The 18,295-nt window shown below is 41.4% G+C and overlaps 1 protein-coding gene across 1 annotated transcript in view; it reads right to left on the bottom strand.

Annotated features, from left to right (window-relative positions):
• Ino80 (INO80 complex ATPase subunit) overlaps positions 1 to 18,002 on the bottom strand; it is a 106,790-nt gene extending 88,788 nt beyond the window's left edge. The window contains exons 1-5 of the mRNA XM_038330648.1: positions 17,968 to 18,002; positions 5,640 to 5,825; positions 4,956 to 5,125; positions 4,791 to 4,858; positions 2,859 to 3,017 (exon numbers count right to left, since the gene is read on the bottom strand). Coding sequence (XP_038186576.1) covers positions 2,859 to 3,017; positions 4,791 to 4,858; positions 4,956 to 5,125; positions 5,640 to 5,782 — 540 coding nt within the window. The 5' untranslated portion in view covers positions 5,783 to 5,825; positions 17,968 to 18,002. The remainder of the gene's footprint in view (positions 1 to 2,858; positions 3,018 to 4,790; positions 4,859 to 4,955; positions 5,126 to 5,639; positions 5,826 to 17,967) is intronic.
• Between the last annotated feature and the right edge of the window lie 293 nt (positions 18,003 to 18,295).

Here is an 18,295-nt window from a genome sequence, read left to right as displayed (position 1 = left end):
TTCTATCACCTTTTATTTTATTTTCTATTTCTTCAACAGGAGCTCAGGTAGCCCAGCCTGGCTTTGAACTCCTGACTCCAATACTGTACCTGCAAACATGCACCACTGCACAGACACACATGTGGTACAAAATTATTTACAAAAGGCATTTCTCTTTAAGCTAGTAATTCCAAATCTGGCTTAAAGAGAAAAGCAAAGTGGAGGCAAGGAGATCATGAACTCCAGGCCAGCCTTAACTACACACGACTCTGTCTTAAATAAAACAGAAAAAAAAGCAAAAACACAGTAATAACAAAAATGAAAACAAAGCAAAAAGAGTTGTTTCTCTTTAGAAATTCATCAAGGGCTGGAAAGAAGATAGCGATGAAGGCATTGCCCAGGTTCAATCCCTGGAAACCTAAGGGTGGAAGACACTGTGACGCCGTCCTCTGACATCAATCACATCCATACAGATGCTGTGCATACACACGCCACACACAAACTAAATAAGGAAATGTAAAAACAAAACAAGAGAAATCTATCACTAAGAGATCAGCCATATTTCCACTACCAACAGGTCCTCAGACTTACTAGGTTCCTGATATTAACTATTCAGGCTTTTACCCTTAGATTTGTTGCAAATGTTTTTGTTTTGAACTGTTTTTATTTATGGTAACAAGGTCTCACAATATAGTGCTGGCTGCCTGAAACACATCTTGTAGACTTACTGGCCTCACACCTGCAGATGACCCTCCTGCCTCTGTGCTGATTGCATGTGCTGGAATTAAAGGCATATGTGACCATGTTAGGCTCGACAAATAGTCCCCAACTTGTCATCTCAGCCCTTTCACCTTTTAAACTCCCCTCTCTTTCACCAAGAGTTTATTATTAAGGACACTACCTATTATTTTACAATTAACCTGAATGATCTCATCTCATTTTTTTTCCATCCATGTAGTAGTAAATGCATCCAAACATTTCGTTTCAACTATCTCTCAAATCTTCATTCCCATATAAATTAAAATCTGTTGAATCGCTTTCTGAGAATTATAAATGAAAGAACATGGAGGACTAAAATAAAGCCCTCTGTCAACTGTCAAAATTAAGTGTGCATGCATCAAACTGTACATTTACAATCCTATGAATATATTTTTTATTTCAATTTAAAAAAATCAAAGCAGATCATGACTGTAATCTTAACACATATGGCTGAGGCAGACTCCCAAGAATTCAAGGCCCATTTGGGCTACAGAGTGAGACCTGCCTCAAAAAAAGAAAAAGAGAAATGAATGAAAATATGGAGTACACCACATGGTATGGCATCAGGTGTCAGAATCAAAATTGACAGATATTGCCAGGCAGTAGTGGCGCACTCAGGAGGCAGAGCCAGGAGGATCTCTTTGAGTACAAAGCCAGCCTGGTCTACAGAGTGAGTTTCCAGGATAGCCAGGGCTACACAGAGAAACCCGATCTCAAAACAAAAACAACAAAAAAGTTAAGATGTTCCACTGCTATTTATTCCCATAGGTTTGTGGTTTGTAGGTTTATGTGTATTACCTTAATATTGTTGGAAAATCATTAGGTCTCCAAATATACTAGTGTTCATTATATACAATAGGCTATATTTTGGCAAAAATCACAATGTTTTGGTAACAGTTGTCAAATAGTTGTCACTAAAACCATCATCAGCCAGGTGGTGGTGGCACACACCTTTAATCCCAGCACTTGGGAGGTAGAGGTAGGTGGATCTCTGGGAGTTTGAGGCTAGCCTGGTCTACAGAGCAAGATCCAGGACATGCTCTAAAAATTACACAGAGAAACACTGTCTCAAAAAGACCCCCCACATCATCAGCCAGGTGGTGGTGGTGTAAACCTTTAATCCCAGCACTTGGGAAGCAGACACAGCTCAATCTCTAAATATAAGGCCAGCCTGGTCTATAGAGCAAGTTTCTAGACAGCCAGGGCTACACAGAGAAACACTGTTTTGGGGGAAACAGTGTAGAGTGGAAACTATCATCACAGTAATATTGGTCTATGAAGAAAAGTTTTTTCCAGACAGAAAATATCAACAAGTAATTATATTGGTGAAGATACACTAATAATCTTACAAAGTTAAGCATAGTTATCACATGACCTAGCAACGCCTATTCTAAGTATAACCCAGAGAAATTAAAAAATATACCCACACAAAACCTTCATAGTTGTATACAAAAGTACCCAAAATGGGAAAAATTAGCTCATCAAGTGGAAAACAAAAACACCATGTTCTATAAATAAGTAAAACTATTTGGCAATAAAAACGAATGGGGTAGTAATACATGGTACAAATAGAAACAAACCTTGTAAGCATTACACCAAGTGAGACGCTGGGTAAAAAGTACCATGTTATCTGATTTAATTCCATTTGTATGAAACATCTGGAATGGACACATTTACAAAGAACATGCATGTATGAGGCCCTGGATTCAATCTCTAACATGAACCAAAAATAAAACACCACAGTTGTATGTAGTGGCACATGCCACCACTTGGAAGGTGGAGATGGGAGTTCAAGGTCACCCCTCTAAGCAAGTCTCAATAAATATAAATAAAATATGTATGTAAATAAACATAAAATACAAATAAGTATCAAAAAAGAAGGTAGACTGGTGGCTGCCTGGCACCAAGGAAGAGCAGAAGCTAAGAGGTAAAGGGTTCCTTCTAAAGTGAGGAAAGTGGCATACACCTGAGACACTGATGATAGAAACAACACTGTAAGTAAATTCCAAAGACACTCAATAGCTAGATTTTTGTTATGTGAATCCTATCACAATAAAGCTATTAACAATTATTATTTCATATAAATTAATGTGGTGTGAGTGATCTCTTGAAGCTCTCACCTCCTTATCTTTACTATATTTATTTTGGTGAAGTTTCTTATATTTGTGTAATCGAAGCATGTTGTGAAGTTCTTCTCTGCTGAGATTGAGTTCTTCTTCTTCATCATCGTCTTCACTCTGAGAATCTGCCTCACTGGACTCATCACTTAAAAGAATGCTCTAGAAAAGGGTGAAAATTGAATATAACTTTTGCTGGAAGCAATTTCTTAAGCAATCCAATCATTTTTCCCAGATGCTAGAACAATGGCCAAAACAGCCAGAGTACAGTCATTTCGAATTCTTACACTACTCTTTATCAATTTGACAAAAAAAGAAAACAAATCACCTAAATGTTGCATATAACAAGGCAAACAAAAAAATTTAGGGTATAGAAATAAAGAAAAGGAATACAGCACTTAAGGGAACAAGGACAAAACAAGGTGTGATAGTTAGGAGGGGAGAAACAACTCAAATATCTAGTAGTTCATGAATGGGTAAACAAAATGTGGTACATTCAGATGATGAGGCATAAGAAGAAACAAAGTAATAAAACATACCATAAATTACTATATGTACCACCACATAATAAACCATCAAAGTCTTCTTACACAAAGTAAGAAAAGCCAGCTACAAAAGCCCAGAATGGGCAAATCAACAGAGAAAGAAAAAGATTAGCAGCCAGCAGGGACTAAGGATGGGAATAGCTGCTAATGAGCAAAGAGTTTCTTCACATAATGATGAAATGTTCTGAAACTAGACAATGATAATTGCCAAGAAGTTTGTGAACATATTAAAAGTTACTGAGTTTCATAGTTTAAAAGCTTAGATTTTATGGTCAGTGACTTATACCTCAATTTTTATCTTTTGTATATATTTATGTGTGTTTTGTCTGCATGCACTTACACGAACTCTGTGCACACTTGGTGCCTGCAGAGGTCAGAAGGGATCAGATCCCCTGCAACTTGAGTTATAGATGGTAGTGAGACACCATATGGGACAGAACCCAGGTCCTTGGCAAGAGCAACAAGCATTCTGAACTCCAGAGTCATATCTCAGTTCTTTAAAATGTGATAGTTAAGTATGAAGGTTTCTGTATTTCTGACTTCCTAAAATCTTTCTGATAGAAAGTAGGTCAGACTTTAAACACCTGAGTTTTAAAGGACATGGTGGTGATATTAAAGGATTTACATTATTTTGAGGTCATAGCAAAAGTAAGGAATAGAATTATTGCCCTCTGTTCACTCTAGCCATTCCCAGTAGTGGTATAAACACTATGTCATTCTAACTGCCTATGACTGTGACCCGAGTAAGTGCATCACTAACAACGGAATGCAGTCCACACACGGCAGGTTCTAATCTCACTTCCACTATCCCATTCACTGTGCCACACTAGCCTCTTTTCCCAGAAACACCAAATGCTTCTTTGTGAAAGATTCTTGTGTATGTCTCATATGATCAATGGCTCTTACCTTAGACATTCTCATGGCTCACTCTGACTAGTCAGAATTCTGCTGAAATGCTGTCTTTTAAAGAATTTATAGTTATTTACTTGTTTGCACTCTTACTCACTACCTCCCTCACATAGAATGTAAATGACACAGAGCAAGAGACTCGTCATATGCCAGTAATAGTACTTGGCACATGGATGCACTCAGGACGTTTGATGAACTACTCAAAAATTCACAAAAAGTAAACTGACATTCCTAATTACAAGGTGAGTCAACGAAGGGAGTAGTTTTCTGATCAATTTCTTTTCTTAGTGTTTCATATTTAATAAAAGTCTACTAAAATTCTTTCACCAAGTTCTCCTCAAAAAAAGAAACTCCAATATAAAAAAAAAAAAAACTGTCTCTGAAAACATCTGTTAATATGCCTAAATGGACTGGTGACTTCCCTTATAATTGTAATCTTAGTAGGTTATTTGGACTGGAAATATTCTGTCTTATCTCTTACCTTTAGCCACTTTCTGCTTTTCTTCAACTTAGAGAAGTTATATAAATTCCCCTTGTCAGATTTTGATTCTGGATAAAGAAACATAAAGAATAAAAAAAAAAAAAATGAAAGGATGACTGCCCCCAAGAGAACTCAAGGTCCAGAGGAATCCCACTCCACACTGACCTGACTGCAGAACTCCATTCAGTGAGTATGGGTTCAATAATCCAGAATTGCTTGCCCCAGAAGTTTCACCAAGCAATGAATTTGGAGGTTCTTCTTTCACTTGTATTAAGGGATCCCCAGACTCAGGCAATAAGGGATTATTGTCATCCAATCCATCTTCACTGTCATCACTAAAAATTGGAGAATAATACGTCTCTAATTAAAGATTATCCAACAAAACATATTTTGAGCCAAGTGTGGTAGCACATGCCTATAAACCTAGAACCTGGTGGGGTCAGGAGGATCATGAGTTCAAGGTCATTTGAGACCAGTATGGGCTATGTGAGACCCTATCTCAAATATATACACACACACGAGTGTGTGTGTGTGTGTGTGTGTGTGATGTGTGAGAGAGAGCTAAGTGGTCAGAAAAGCTGGTGCTCCAGCGGTAGAGGCAGAGAGATCTGTGAATTCTAGGTCAGCCTGGGATCCGAAAGGATGGATGGACGGACGGACTGAAGGAAGACTAACTCATTAAATTAAGGTTATTATAAATGAACACTTAAACAAATAGTCTTGAAAAAGTTGACTGTTTTATTTGAAAGAAAAAGAAAATACTAAAAATAAAAATCATACATAATTTAACCTTACATCTTAGAAACAGTAATCAGAACTGTAATAAAGCACTAAGATAAAATAGCAAACCTAGAGATATTCCTGTTGAAGATGGCCGATGTTTGTCGCAGAAAATGGTCCAACCGCAAGGCCCTCTCCAGGTACTGAAGATATAGGGGCTTTGCCAGCTCAGTGCAGCTGCCATCGTCCCCGGCACCCAACTCCGAGGCCATAGAACAAATCTGTCTTCATGCACGAGGACCTCCGACTGCACAGCTGCAGAATAAAGATATGTATAAAAAAGAAAAAGAAAAAAATGAAAGACTATTCCTCTTCTCCTTCTGCGTCCTTGCCCTTGCCTTCCATAAACAGAAATCAAGCTCTCTCGAACACAAGACCCGGAGACCACAACAAATTATAGAAAGTTCATTAGACACTGCCTTCTAGTGCAAAGGTGAAGTGTAGAAACACTATCATCAACTGCAATACAATTTATAAACACTTTCTCAAACAATCCCTACATGTACACTCACTTCCATTAACAATTACAAGAATGAATTCCAAGTATCCAAATGGGGAGCTGACTTGTGAGGACCTTGCAGAGCACAGTAAATGTTTTCCACATCACCTTCTTCTTATACTAATATTCACTCATATATATGAGGTATCCTAACTGCCAGGGAAATATATATATTATTAGAGTTCTCTACAAAATCTCTCCTCCAACTCAAGTAGGTCCACCTGCCTCTACCTCTTGAGAGCAAGAATTAATGCCCAGCCATCTTTCTTCTTAAGCAGGGGGTCACAGATTAAAGAAAAGTGTAAACTTCCCAGAAGTGGAAAGACTCCAAGGAGGAATACCTTCTAAAAATCCCATCAAATCCATTCCGATCTTAAAGTGACAAGCTCTTCAGTGTTTATATCGACTTACATTGCCATTTCTAAGGATGGAAAAACTAGCAATTTACCACTGACAGGCCTGTTCTGAGGCTTTATATAATCCTGGTTATACTCTGACTATACTTCAGCTTCTCATAATAGTCCATGTCCATGTTAAGTCTACTTATGTGCATTGCACACATACATACTTAGAAAAGTCTACTACTGTGTGAATTTTTATGTGCATTGCTAGTTCAGAGTTACAGACCTTTCTTGGCCTGTGAGAGGCCCTAGGTTGGAACCCAGTATCAAAAACTTGAAAAATAAAACGGGCTGGAGACAGCTCAGCACTTAAGAGCACTGGCTGCTCTTACAGAGGACCTGGGTTCAGTTTCCAGCACTAGTTACAACTGTCTGTAAGTAACTTCACAAACGCCTTATGGCACTTGTAGTATATATACAAGTGGGGACACACACACACACACATCTCAATTTAAAATAAACAAAACAAACTAGCTCATTAAATCTGTATAATACTACAAATTCTGTCATTTCACAGTAGTGCGTACCTATAATCCCAGCACAGCACATGAAGGGAGGTACAGGAAGGAGGATCAAAAATTCAAGTCAAACTCGCGTATATTGCTAGTTCGATGTCATAGTGGAGGCTACAGGAAACTCTTTCTCTAACACTCAAACATCCCAACAACAACAACAAAAAATGTTACTCTCAGCCAGACAGTGTGGCATATAGAGGCAGATAGAGTTCAACTGTGAGTTCAAGGCCAGCCTGGTCTACAGATCAAGTTCCAGGACAGCCAAGTCTACAGAGAAACCTGTCTCTAAAAACAAAACTAAAGAAAGTTACTTTCATTTTAGTTTAAACAGCTAAGTTAAACAGAATTTGGATCTCATCAGTGACTCTAAAGCCCCAGTTCTTTACTTCTAGCCCCTCCTACAAAACAGCAAAAACAACACGTCCCACCACTAGGCTCATCTATCTCTCACTAATTTGATTTATGTCTTCTCTCTTCACTTTCCAAAGCATTCAGGTTTGAACTATAAATTATTTGGCTACCTTATTCTGGGAAATAAAGTCACAAAGCACTTGATTAGGAAGAGATAATTATGTACTACACACCAAACTAAGGAGCAAGTACAAGGAGAAAAACTAGCTTGCCCTAGTAAAAAAAAAGGTAGGGCACTCAACCATGAGGGCCAGAAACACTTTGCTCAGCCTAAGGGGTCACTATAACATGGAAACAGTCCAGCAATTTAACAAGGTTAAGTTTATTCAGAGCATAAGGTTACTGAGATTAAAAAATAATACCTGCATTTTAAAAGTGAACTGAAGGAAGTCTTGGCTAAAAAAGGTCATCCCTTCCACAAATTGCTAAAGTGGCAAAGAAAAGAATATACTGCCACCCCATAAGTATATTGTGATTATATATTTCCTTAATCCTTTTTCTTCTTTAATGAAACCTGCATGCTATTTCTCAAAATGAAATATAGTCAGTCCTAATGGTACACAGGATATTGATTTTAGAAGCCCTGCAAAAACCATAGCTATGGATGCGCTCACATTAAAATGGCACATAATCTGTTATGATCCTCATATATCCTGTTTACTGTGTTAGTTAGTTATCTAACATAACATACTACAAATGCTACACAAATATTTGCAGACTGCACTGTTTTAAAAAGTATGTAACAAGAAAAATGTCTACACAGGACATGACTTTTCCAAGTACTTTTTAATTTGGATGAATCGTCAAAATAAACCTTGAGCATCAGGCATGCCTGAAAGGAATAGCATTAAAACCACCAGCATCTCAGCCAAGATATTCAGGCGGTACCGTGTTTGCCTTGCACATACAAATTCTACTCAGTCCCCAGCACTGCATAAAACAAAGCACAGTACCATATGCCTGTAGTCCCAGAACCGGAAAAGTAGAGAAAGGAGGATCAGAAGTGCAAGGGTGGGTCTGGAGAGAGATGGCTCAGCAGTTATGAGCGCTGGCTGCTCTTCTAAAGGACTAGCGTTCAATTCCCAGCACCCACATGGCAGCTCACAACTGTCTATAATTCCCATTCCAGGGGATGACATCTTCACATAAACTTACATGCAGCTAAAACATCAATGTACATAAAATAAAAGTAATAAAAAGAAAAGTGTAAGGCTATACTCAGCAACACAGTGAGTTAAAGGCCAGGCTAAGGTACATGGAAACCTGCCTCAAAAAAACAAACTAAAACCCAGTACTTGCCAGATGGCTCAGCTGATTAAAAAAGTTTGCCACAAGCCTGATGATTTGAGTTCAATCCTCAGCAGCCACACAGCAGACAAGAACCAACTTCCACAGTTGTCTTGTCTTCCACATATGCACTCCACACACACAAATAAATAAATGTGAATTTAAAAAAAATTAAAGAATGTCACTATTGAAAAAACAAAACAAGCTAAAAACGGCAGCTGCAACAAGTCCAAATTTACAGGGTACATCAAAGGAGCACAGTAACCAATGGAAAGAGTTCAAAATAGCCAAAGCTGGAACAACTCACTGTTGATAGCTATTACCCCTTCTTATCTATGGGTCTCTTATCTTTTATTATATACGTTTCCTGTGTCAACTCTATACTGTGTCATTTCTCCAAGCAGTCTTAGTTGCTGTTCTGTTGCTACAAAGAGACACAATGACCAAAGCAACTAATAAAAGCAAGCATTTAATTGGGCGTTTACAATTTCAGGTTAGTCCATAGTCAGCATAGCAGGGAGCATAGAGTGAAGTAAGCACACTGCTAGAGCAGTAACTGAGCACCTATATTCTGACCCACAGGCAGGAGCAGAAGGAGATTAAGACTGGGTCTAGAGTGAGCTTTTGAAATCTTAAAGCCCCAACCAGTATACACATCCTCAAACAAGGTCACACCTTCTAATCCTCCCTAAATAGTCCACAAACTGGGAACTAAATATTCAAATATAAATATGAAGCTATGGGGACCAGTCTCATTTAAAACACCACATAAACCTTTTTATTTCTACTGAAGATAAAAGATCTAGGCAATAGCTGGGTAGTGGTGGCACACAACTTTAATATCAGCACTCAGGAGGCAGAGGCAGGTGGATCTCTGAGTTCAAGACCAGCCTGGTCTACAGAGTGAGTTCCAGGGCAGCCAGAGCTATACAGAGAAACCCTGTCTTTAAAAATCAAAAACAGCCAGGCAGTGGTGGTGCATGTCTTTAATCCCAGCACCAGGAAGGCAGAGGCAGGAAGAGCTCTGTGAGTTCAAGGCCAGCCTGGTCTACAGAGCTAGTTCCAGGAGAGATAGGGCTATTACACAGAGAAATGCTGTCTTGAAAAACAAAAAAATCAGGAAACAAATAAGATCAAGCACTAGGTGTGCTACATGAATGTCTTTTGTAACTTTCTCAACTAATAGTATGGATGTGAGAGAGAGCATGCATCATATATAAACATTCTTTAATATAAATATATATATATTAATTAAAACAAGAGTATGTTTTGTGGGGTTGGGTTTTGTCTTTTTTTGTTGTTGTTTTGTTTTTTGGGTTTTTTTTGTGAGACAGGGTTTCACTGTGTACCAGCCTTGGCTGTCCTGGAACTCACTCTGTAAAACCAGGCTGGTCTCAAACTCACAGAGATCTGCCTGCCTCTGCCTCCTGAGTGTTGGGATTAAAGTCAAGCTCCACCACCACCTGGCAAGAAAGACTATGTATCTTATTAATGTTTCTAAGTATAATAATCTGTATTTATATATTAAGCATTCTGGAGGAATAGGTATACAATAGACTAATTTACATTACAACAGACTGTAGTGCTCCTTGAGTACAGCAGTGCTCCACAAACTGCTGCTGAGAAAAGGAAAAGACACTCACAGGCAGACAGTGACTGGGTGAATGGAATACACTTCCACAAACCATTAGATACAAAATATCAATAAATAGTTAATTGACCAGATCTGAAATAGGATTGGATCATAAATCTCTGGCTTTAGCCGGGCGGTGGTGGTGCACACCTTTAATCCCAGCACTGTGAGTTCCAGGCCAGCCTGGTCTACAGAGCGAAGTTCCAGGACAGGCTCCAAAGCTAGAAAAACTCTCTCAAAAAACCAAACCAAAACAATTCTCTGGCTTTATAATCCTTAAGACTGTATCAGGCCTATTTTTAAGCCTAAATAACTTTCTACTCTAGCAAGTTTAAAGGACTATCAGCTTTTTAAATTTTATGGCATCTATTTCATGTGTGTGTACATGCTCCTGTGCTCACGGCAAGAGTATGAAGGCCAAGGGGCAACTTTCAAAGCTGGTCTCTCCTTCCACCTGCACTCATGTCCTGAAATGCTCTGTAGACCAGGCTGGCCTCAAACTCACAAAGCTCTATTGGCCTCTGCCTCCCAAGAGCTGGGATTAAAGGTGTGTGCCATCACCGCTCAGTTCTTCCTTAAATTTTATTTATTGTGTGTGCACACATCTACATGCAGATGTGAAAGCACAACTTCTGGGAATAGGTTCTCTCCTCCTACTGCAGACTAGAACTAGAGCTCATGCTGACGGACTTGCACAGCGAGCATAGCCTCCAGGCCTCTCACGGGCTCTGCTTCTCTTTTCACACTCTCCTTGGGAACTCCTTTCTTCTCCAAGGCGGGTTCTCGGTGTAACAGCGCTGGCTGTCCTGGAACCCACTCTGTAGAGCAGGTTAGTCTCAAACTCACAGACATCCACCTGTGTTTGCCTCCCCAGTGGTGGGATTAAAGCGTGTGCCACCACTGCCCAGCAGGGAATTACCTTTATTGGCCTTTTTGGCAACATATCTGTACAACATTCTTAGGGATAAACTGATCACTGTGCCTATACTTTTATTTTAATCCTACAGATGTTTATTATCTATTTTCTGTTTCCACACACAGACTTCCAAGATTTATCTACATTTTATTCTACTCAGTAACTAACTACTGAGCAGAAAAGTTATCACATGCAAAACTGGAAGCAATTCACTTGTTCTTTTAAAGGAAGTAAGAATATATCTGGGTTCGAGGCCAGCCTGGTCTACGAGAGCTAGTTCCAGGACAGGCTCCAAAGCCACAGAGAAACACTGTCTCGGAAAAAAAAAAAAAGAATATATCTGGGAAAGAAATTTTAAAAAAATATAGCGGGCAGTGGTGGCCCAGGTCTTTAATCCCAGCACTAGGAGGAAGAGGCAGGCAGATGTCTATGAGTTCAAAGTCAACTTGGTCTATGGAGCTAGTTCCAGGGCAGCCAATGTTACACAAAGAAACCCTGTCTCACTGGGTAGTAATGGCAGATGGCTTTAATTCCGGCACTCAGGAGGTTCTCTGAGTCTGAGGCTAGCCTCGTCTACAGAGATAATTCCAGAACAGTCAAGGCCGTTATACAGCTAAACTCTGTCAAGGAAAGGGGGAGGCATTCTAAATCTAAATATCTCAGAAAATCCCATGCTGTATCAGTTGTTCCCTCTTCCTACATGATTTAGTTTCAGAAGTAGAAATTATAATTCCCATTTTACAGATTAGAAGCTCAAATGTTCATAGTGGCTGGGCTTTGGTGATATACATTTGCAATCTCAGTTTATAATCCCAAGCAGCATTCATGAGGGAAATGTGCAATGCTCAGTCTGCAAATAAGCATAGGCTACAACATGAGGCTTGGTCATACATATACAAAGTCGCTAAATAACTTGCTCAGTAAATGAGAACATACTGAAGTCTTTATTTCATTTTGCTTGGTTGGTTTTGTTCCTATGTTTGTTTTTTGTTTTGTTTTTGAGACTGTTTCTTACTTATCCTGCCTGGCCCCAAGCTTGCTATACAGACCAGGCTGCCTATGTCCTGGAATAAGGCTCATCATCATATCCAGCAGGTTTTGTTGTTATTGAGTTTCGGCTTTATTTTGTGTGGTTTGCTTGTTTTGGAAGAGTAGAAATTTGTTTCAATTTTTACAGTGGTAAAGCATCAATCTTCTGTCCCAGAGTTCTCATCCAGCTGCCTTTTAACCAGTATGGTGCACATCCACTGCTGCCACAGAAGCCCTTTCAGGATGAACTTTGTATAAAACTTGCACAATGAATTTAATCAAGGTGACTCTTGATACTGCCATTTAAAAGATCTCCACAATCTGAATCCAAGCCAAGCCATCAAAATGAAAACACGCAACCAGCCGTAAAAATGATGGCCTGGAACAGAAGAGCCTACTACTACCTCCCAAGTACTGAAATTAATATTGTTGTTTTAAGATTTATATTTACGTGCATGTTGGTGCCTGCATGTATGTCTGCATCACATGCCTGCCTGGTGGCCGTAGAGGCCAGAAGAGGCTGTCAGATCCTCCGGAACTAGAGTTCTGAGACAGCTATGAGCTGTCGTGTGGTTACAGGGATTTGAACCTGAGACCTCTACAAGGTTTCAGTGTGCAACCCTGGCTGGCCTTGAATTCATTTTGAAGTCCAAGTCAGCCTCCAACTCTAAGCAACTCCCCACCCACCCACCCACCTCAGCTCACTAGGAACTGGAATTACGAGCACTTATTGCTATACCCAGCTGTCAAACCCAAGTCTTCCATTGAAAAAACTTTTACTTATTTTGGGGCATGCTGGCCCTGAACTCACCATGACCTTGAAATTTTAGTCCACCTGCTGCCTCCCAAGTGAAGAGATTACAGGTGTGTACTGCCACACCCAGTTTATGTGCTGCTATGGATCAAATCCAGAACTTTATGGATGCTAGATAAGCACCCTACCACCTAGAAACAACACTAGGCCCTATCTACACCACACTATCAAGTTCTCACTAAACTGTTACTGGTTCTCAGTAGAGGATGACCTTCAATTTCTGTTCCTCCCGCTCCACCTGCCAAGAGCTGGGATTATAACTGTGTGCCGCCACAGCCAGTTTATGGAAATGTATTTATAAAGAAACCAAAAGTTTTCAGTGAGTTCTTACTGCTTTTTTTGTTTTGAGGGTGGTGGCACATGTCAGTAATCTTACCACTTCAGAGGTGGTGGCAGGAGGACCAAGAATTCAAGGTTAGTCTCCAGGGCCAGCCTGGCCTACAAGTGAACTGACTTCAAACAAACAAAAATGCTCTTCAAATGTTTCTGGGAATGAAAGAGAACACTGCCACTTACTGGCTAACTGATTTTACTGAGTTTTATTTTGGCATCTGTAAAACAGATAAAAACCAACCAAGTCTAAACACTGAGATAAAGCACTGATCATGTTAACTAGCTCATATAGTCATTCATTTACTTCTCTTTTCTTTCTTTCTTTCTTTCTTTCTTTCTTTCTTTCTTTCTTTCTTTTTTTTTTTTTTTTTTTTTGAGACAGGGTTTCTCTGTGTAGCCCTGGCTATACTGGGACTGGCTCTGCAGACTAAATTGGCCTCAAACTCAGACATCTACCTGCCTCTGCCTCCCAAGTGCTTGGATTATAAGGATGTGCCAACACACCCAGTTCATTTACTTAATTTTAGAGACAGGGTTGGAAATAACTCAATCTGGCTGCTTTACAGCAAGCAGTACCATGCCCAGTACAGGGATTGCTGAGGATCAAACCCAGGGTTTTGTGCACCCTTCCAAACTACACACATTCCCAGCACTAACTGGTTAACAGGTTTTTAATAGTAATGCCTAAGTTCTTCTTGTCCTCTGAATTCTAGCAGCAAAATTCTGAGACTTACTAGCCAACTTTAAGACTTGCCTTCAGAGCTGGGCGGCGGTGGCGCACGCCTTTAATCCCAGCACTCAAGAGGCAGAGGCAGAGGCAGGTGGATCTCTGTGAGTTCAAGGCCAGCCTGGTCTACAAGAGCTAGTTCCAGGACAGGCACCAAAGCTACAGAGAAACCTTGGGGGGGGGGGGGTGAGGGCTTGTCGTCAGGATAAAAGATGGCTCAGTGGGTGTAAGTGCTTACTGAACTCCCTACGTAACCCAGGATGACTTCAAGCTTAAAATTAAAACTTCTAATTCTCAGGGCTGGAGAGATTGTTCAGCAGTTAAGAGGACTGCTCTTCCAGAGGACCCAGATTCAATTCCCAGCACCCACATGGCAGCCCACAACTGTTTCTAACTCTAGTTCCAGGGGATCTGACACCTTCACACAGATATACATGCAGGCAAAACACCAATGCACATTAAATAAGAATAAATAAATCATTTAAAAAGTTTTTTTCTTAGCTTCAGGCTCATATTTGTGTGTGTGTGTGTGTGTGTGTGTGTGTACGGATTGTAAGTGTGTGTTATTTTGTCATTATTATTACAACTATTGTGGCAGGAGGTGGTACTTCGATCAAGTCGAAGGCCCTGAAAGCATGCACTCTACTGCTGAGGTACAGCCCAGCCCAGTCACAGAATTCTTTCTAGTTACATTCCTTATTTTTAAAAAAATGTTCAAAAACTAGTATGAGAACAGGCAAGATGGTTAAATGGATGAAGACACTTGTCTCCAAAACTGGATGACCTGAGTGTGATCTCTGGAACTCACACTGGCAGTGAGGATGACCTCCACAAGTTGTGCAAATTGTTCCATGACTTCCATACGTGTGATGTGGCATGTGCACACAAACACACTAAATAAAAGTTTATACACACACACACACATAACTTGGTTTGAATTCTTCAAGATGTAGAACAGTAGTTCTCGATCTGTGATTTGGGACCCCTTCAGGATCATCAGAGACCATTGGAAAACACATATACTCATATTATGATTCATAATAGTAGTTATGAAGAAGCAATGAAAATAGTTTTATGGTTGGGGTCACCCATGAAAGGGTGGCAGCATTCCAAAGGCTGAAAACCACTGATGTAGAAGAAGGAGCACAGTAAACTAAAACAATGGAATTCAATCTCTTAAAAACAAATTTATTTTAGAATATAGACAGAAGCCAGGCAGGGTGGCTCACTCCTGGGACTGCTAAAAACGTGAGGCTGCCACAGCCCACACAACAAGGCTAGGCTTGCACTACAACAGTAGGAGACCATGTTTCACCCTCCACAAAAAAAAGAAAGAAAAAACAACGAATTCTAATAGATATGGAGATTTTACTAGGTACATACATGTATCACATAATGACAAAGAAACATTCTGGGAAGTGAGACCTTGAGCTATTTCTGTCATGTGTAAACATGGGCTTATTCGTATACAATGGTATAAACTACACTCCTCGGCTATGTGGCAAAGGCATGGTCGTATATGCAGTTCCAAAATACTCATGATTGCAGTGTGTATTCAGTATCCTGGGGGCTGGTTCCAGCGCTCTCCCACACCAAACATAACCCATTCACATTTTCATATACTTTAAGTCACCATAGGTTATGTATAAATGTAACATATAAGTAGGAGGTGAACAGCTATTTAGGGAAGGGTAACAAGGGAAAAATTCTGTTTGTGCTTGGGACAACATGACCACCAAAGAAAGACTCAACTACAGATCACAGAAGCAGATAAAGGTGAACAAGCTCAGATGACAGTGGGAGAGAACAGGGTCTGTGAGAGAGGGTGAGGCAGCCCCCAACACAGTGTCCCTACACACTACTTCATTATCCTGGATTCATCACAGCGCTGGGTCCAAAGCAAATTCAAGTTCTGCTTTTTGATGGTGTCAGCCTAAGGTTGGTAAATACAATGATGCAGAAGCCAGGGCCAAGAAAAACCAATTTAACAATCTCAAATTGTTGTTTTATAGGAAAATGGAGCTTGTGAAATTTCCAGCATAAAACAAAACCAGATAGTCCAAGCCTTTATCGGTAGACAGAGGCAAGAGGATTGTGAGTTCAAGACTACCCTCGGCTACACAGTGAGACGGAACACAAAGTTGAGAGGGCTCAGCAGGTTACAGTGCTCACAGCTCTTGCACAGGACCAAGGTTTGGTTCCCCGCACCCACATGTGGCTCACAACCACCTGTAATTCCAGTTCCAAAGGATCTGATACTTTCTACTAACTGACCTCCATGGGCTCCTGCACACACATGGGTATACACATACACTCAGGCTCACACACATATACATATAACTTTTTTTAAAAAAGATTAACAGCAATAAAAAAGCAGAATTTACATGCTATACCATATATGAACCTTGAAAATGTTACATGAAAGCAGCTAGTAAAAAGTGGATACATGCATTAGCATCCCTTTATATAAAATAGGCAAATCTGCCGGGCATAGTGTTGCATGCCTTTAACCCCAGCACTCAGGAGGCTTAGGCAGACTGGTATCTGTGAGTTGCAGAGCAGCCAGAGCTATATAGTAAGACGCTGTCTCAAAAAGGAAAAACAAAGTAAGACAGAAACAGACTGTTGTGCTGTGGAAAGAGGAAACAAGGAGAGATACTTAAGAGGCTCCTAGACCTTCCTTTTGAAGCGCCTGATTGAAGAGCGGTAACAGTTACGTATACTGAAAATATCTCAACTGTGTCTAATTAACCTAAACTGCGATCAAATCTCAAAAAGGTTATTATGGGAGGAGTATGGAAGTTGTACAACCTCAGTCCCATGGAGGCTGAGGCAGGAAGATCTCAAGATCCAGGCCACACTGATCAAAAACAAACATAAGAAAAAAAAAGACAAGACCGGAAGGAAGGGAAGTGGGAGGAACCAGCATCAGTAACCCACAACGAAAATTAGGAACGTAAATCAAGGAGTTACTACCTGAAAAAACTAGGCTCATCACCAGCGACGTTTTAGAGTTCAACCTCCAAATTCCTTCCCCTATTCCTAACATGCACAAAAACGTAAATCAAAGAATCCTGAGCACAGTTGGCTCTTCACTAAAATAGCTAAATGCCTTCTTCGGTTCTATCCAACTTCTAAACTGTAGGGGGCTTCCATCTTCCGTGATTACGGAAGTAGTACTTTTCATCAGCAAGCTCAAGAAGGAATTGTCAAAATAAGATGACACTTGCTTAGCCGCACAGCCAAAGCCTCCAAAGCCAAGAGGGGATGTCACAGACACATTTCTTAAGTCTGTGCACGTGTTAGCCTGTCCCTATCTAACACGAGCCAGCAACTTGCACCATTCACCCGTACCGCGGCTCGCTCCCCACAAACTGATACTCATACTATCAAGCCCATAGATCTCATTGATCTAAATTGACAGGTAGAACCCTCACCCGGTTCACAGGCCAGCCCAACAAGCCTCCGCCCTGCCCCTCCCCACCTCCAAACCCACACACGTGTTAGCCCGACACCGCCCCACCGGGTCCCACGTGCACCTGGTCTAACACTCCCCACGTGTGGGTGCTCCACGGGCTTCCTCGAGTAGCTGAGGTCACCCATGACCCCAGGGCTCCAGAGGTACGAGAAAAAAGTCGAGGCCCCAGGTCCCTGAGGTCCCAACCCTATGGGGAGTGTCCACACCCATCCTCTCTACTAACCCCAACAAATCCAAGGGCCGGGGGCGACGGCCCCTTTAAGACGCGGCCCAGTCGTCGCCCGCAGAGAGGGGCGCATAGGGGCCTACACTACACCCCCTCCGTTCACCCGCCCACGTCTACTCAAACCTCACCTCGGGCCGAGGGGCCCCGCCGCCGCGGCGGCGGCGGAGGGGGGGCGGGGTGCGGGCGGGGTCCGGAGGGGGGGGGTCGCCCCGCCGACTGTGGAGCTGCGGTTCGCTCTCTGAGGCCGAGGGACGGTGACTGCGTTGGACGGGAACGCTCCTAGCTCGCTCCCTCGGCGGCTCCTGGGACCCCAAGATGGCGGCGGCGCTGAGGCGGCTGCGGGCGCTGGGCCGGCGGCGGCGGCGGCCACTTTCACTCACTGAGAGGAGCGGAGCAGGGACACGGGGAGCCATGGCGGGGGGGAGGAGAGGCGCCATAGCCAGGCCAGAACAATCG

Source organism: Arvicola amphibius, chromosome 5 (genome assembly GCF_903992535.2).
Source record: "Arvicola amphibius chromosome 5, mArvAmp1.2, whole genome shotgun sequence".
Taxonomy (NCBI): domain Eukaryota; kingdom Metazoa; phylum Chordata; class Mammalia; order Rodentia; family Cricetidae; genus Arvicola; species Arvicola amphibius.
This window is presented reverse-complemented; position numbering and strand designations above follow the sequence as displayed.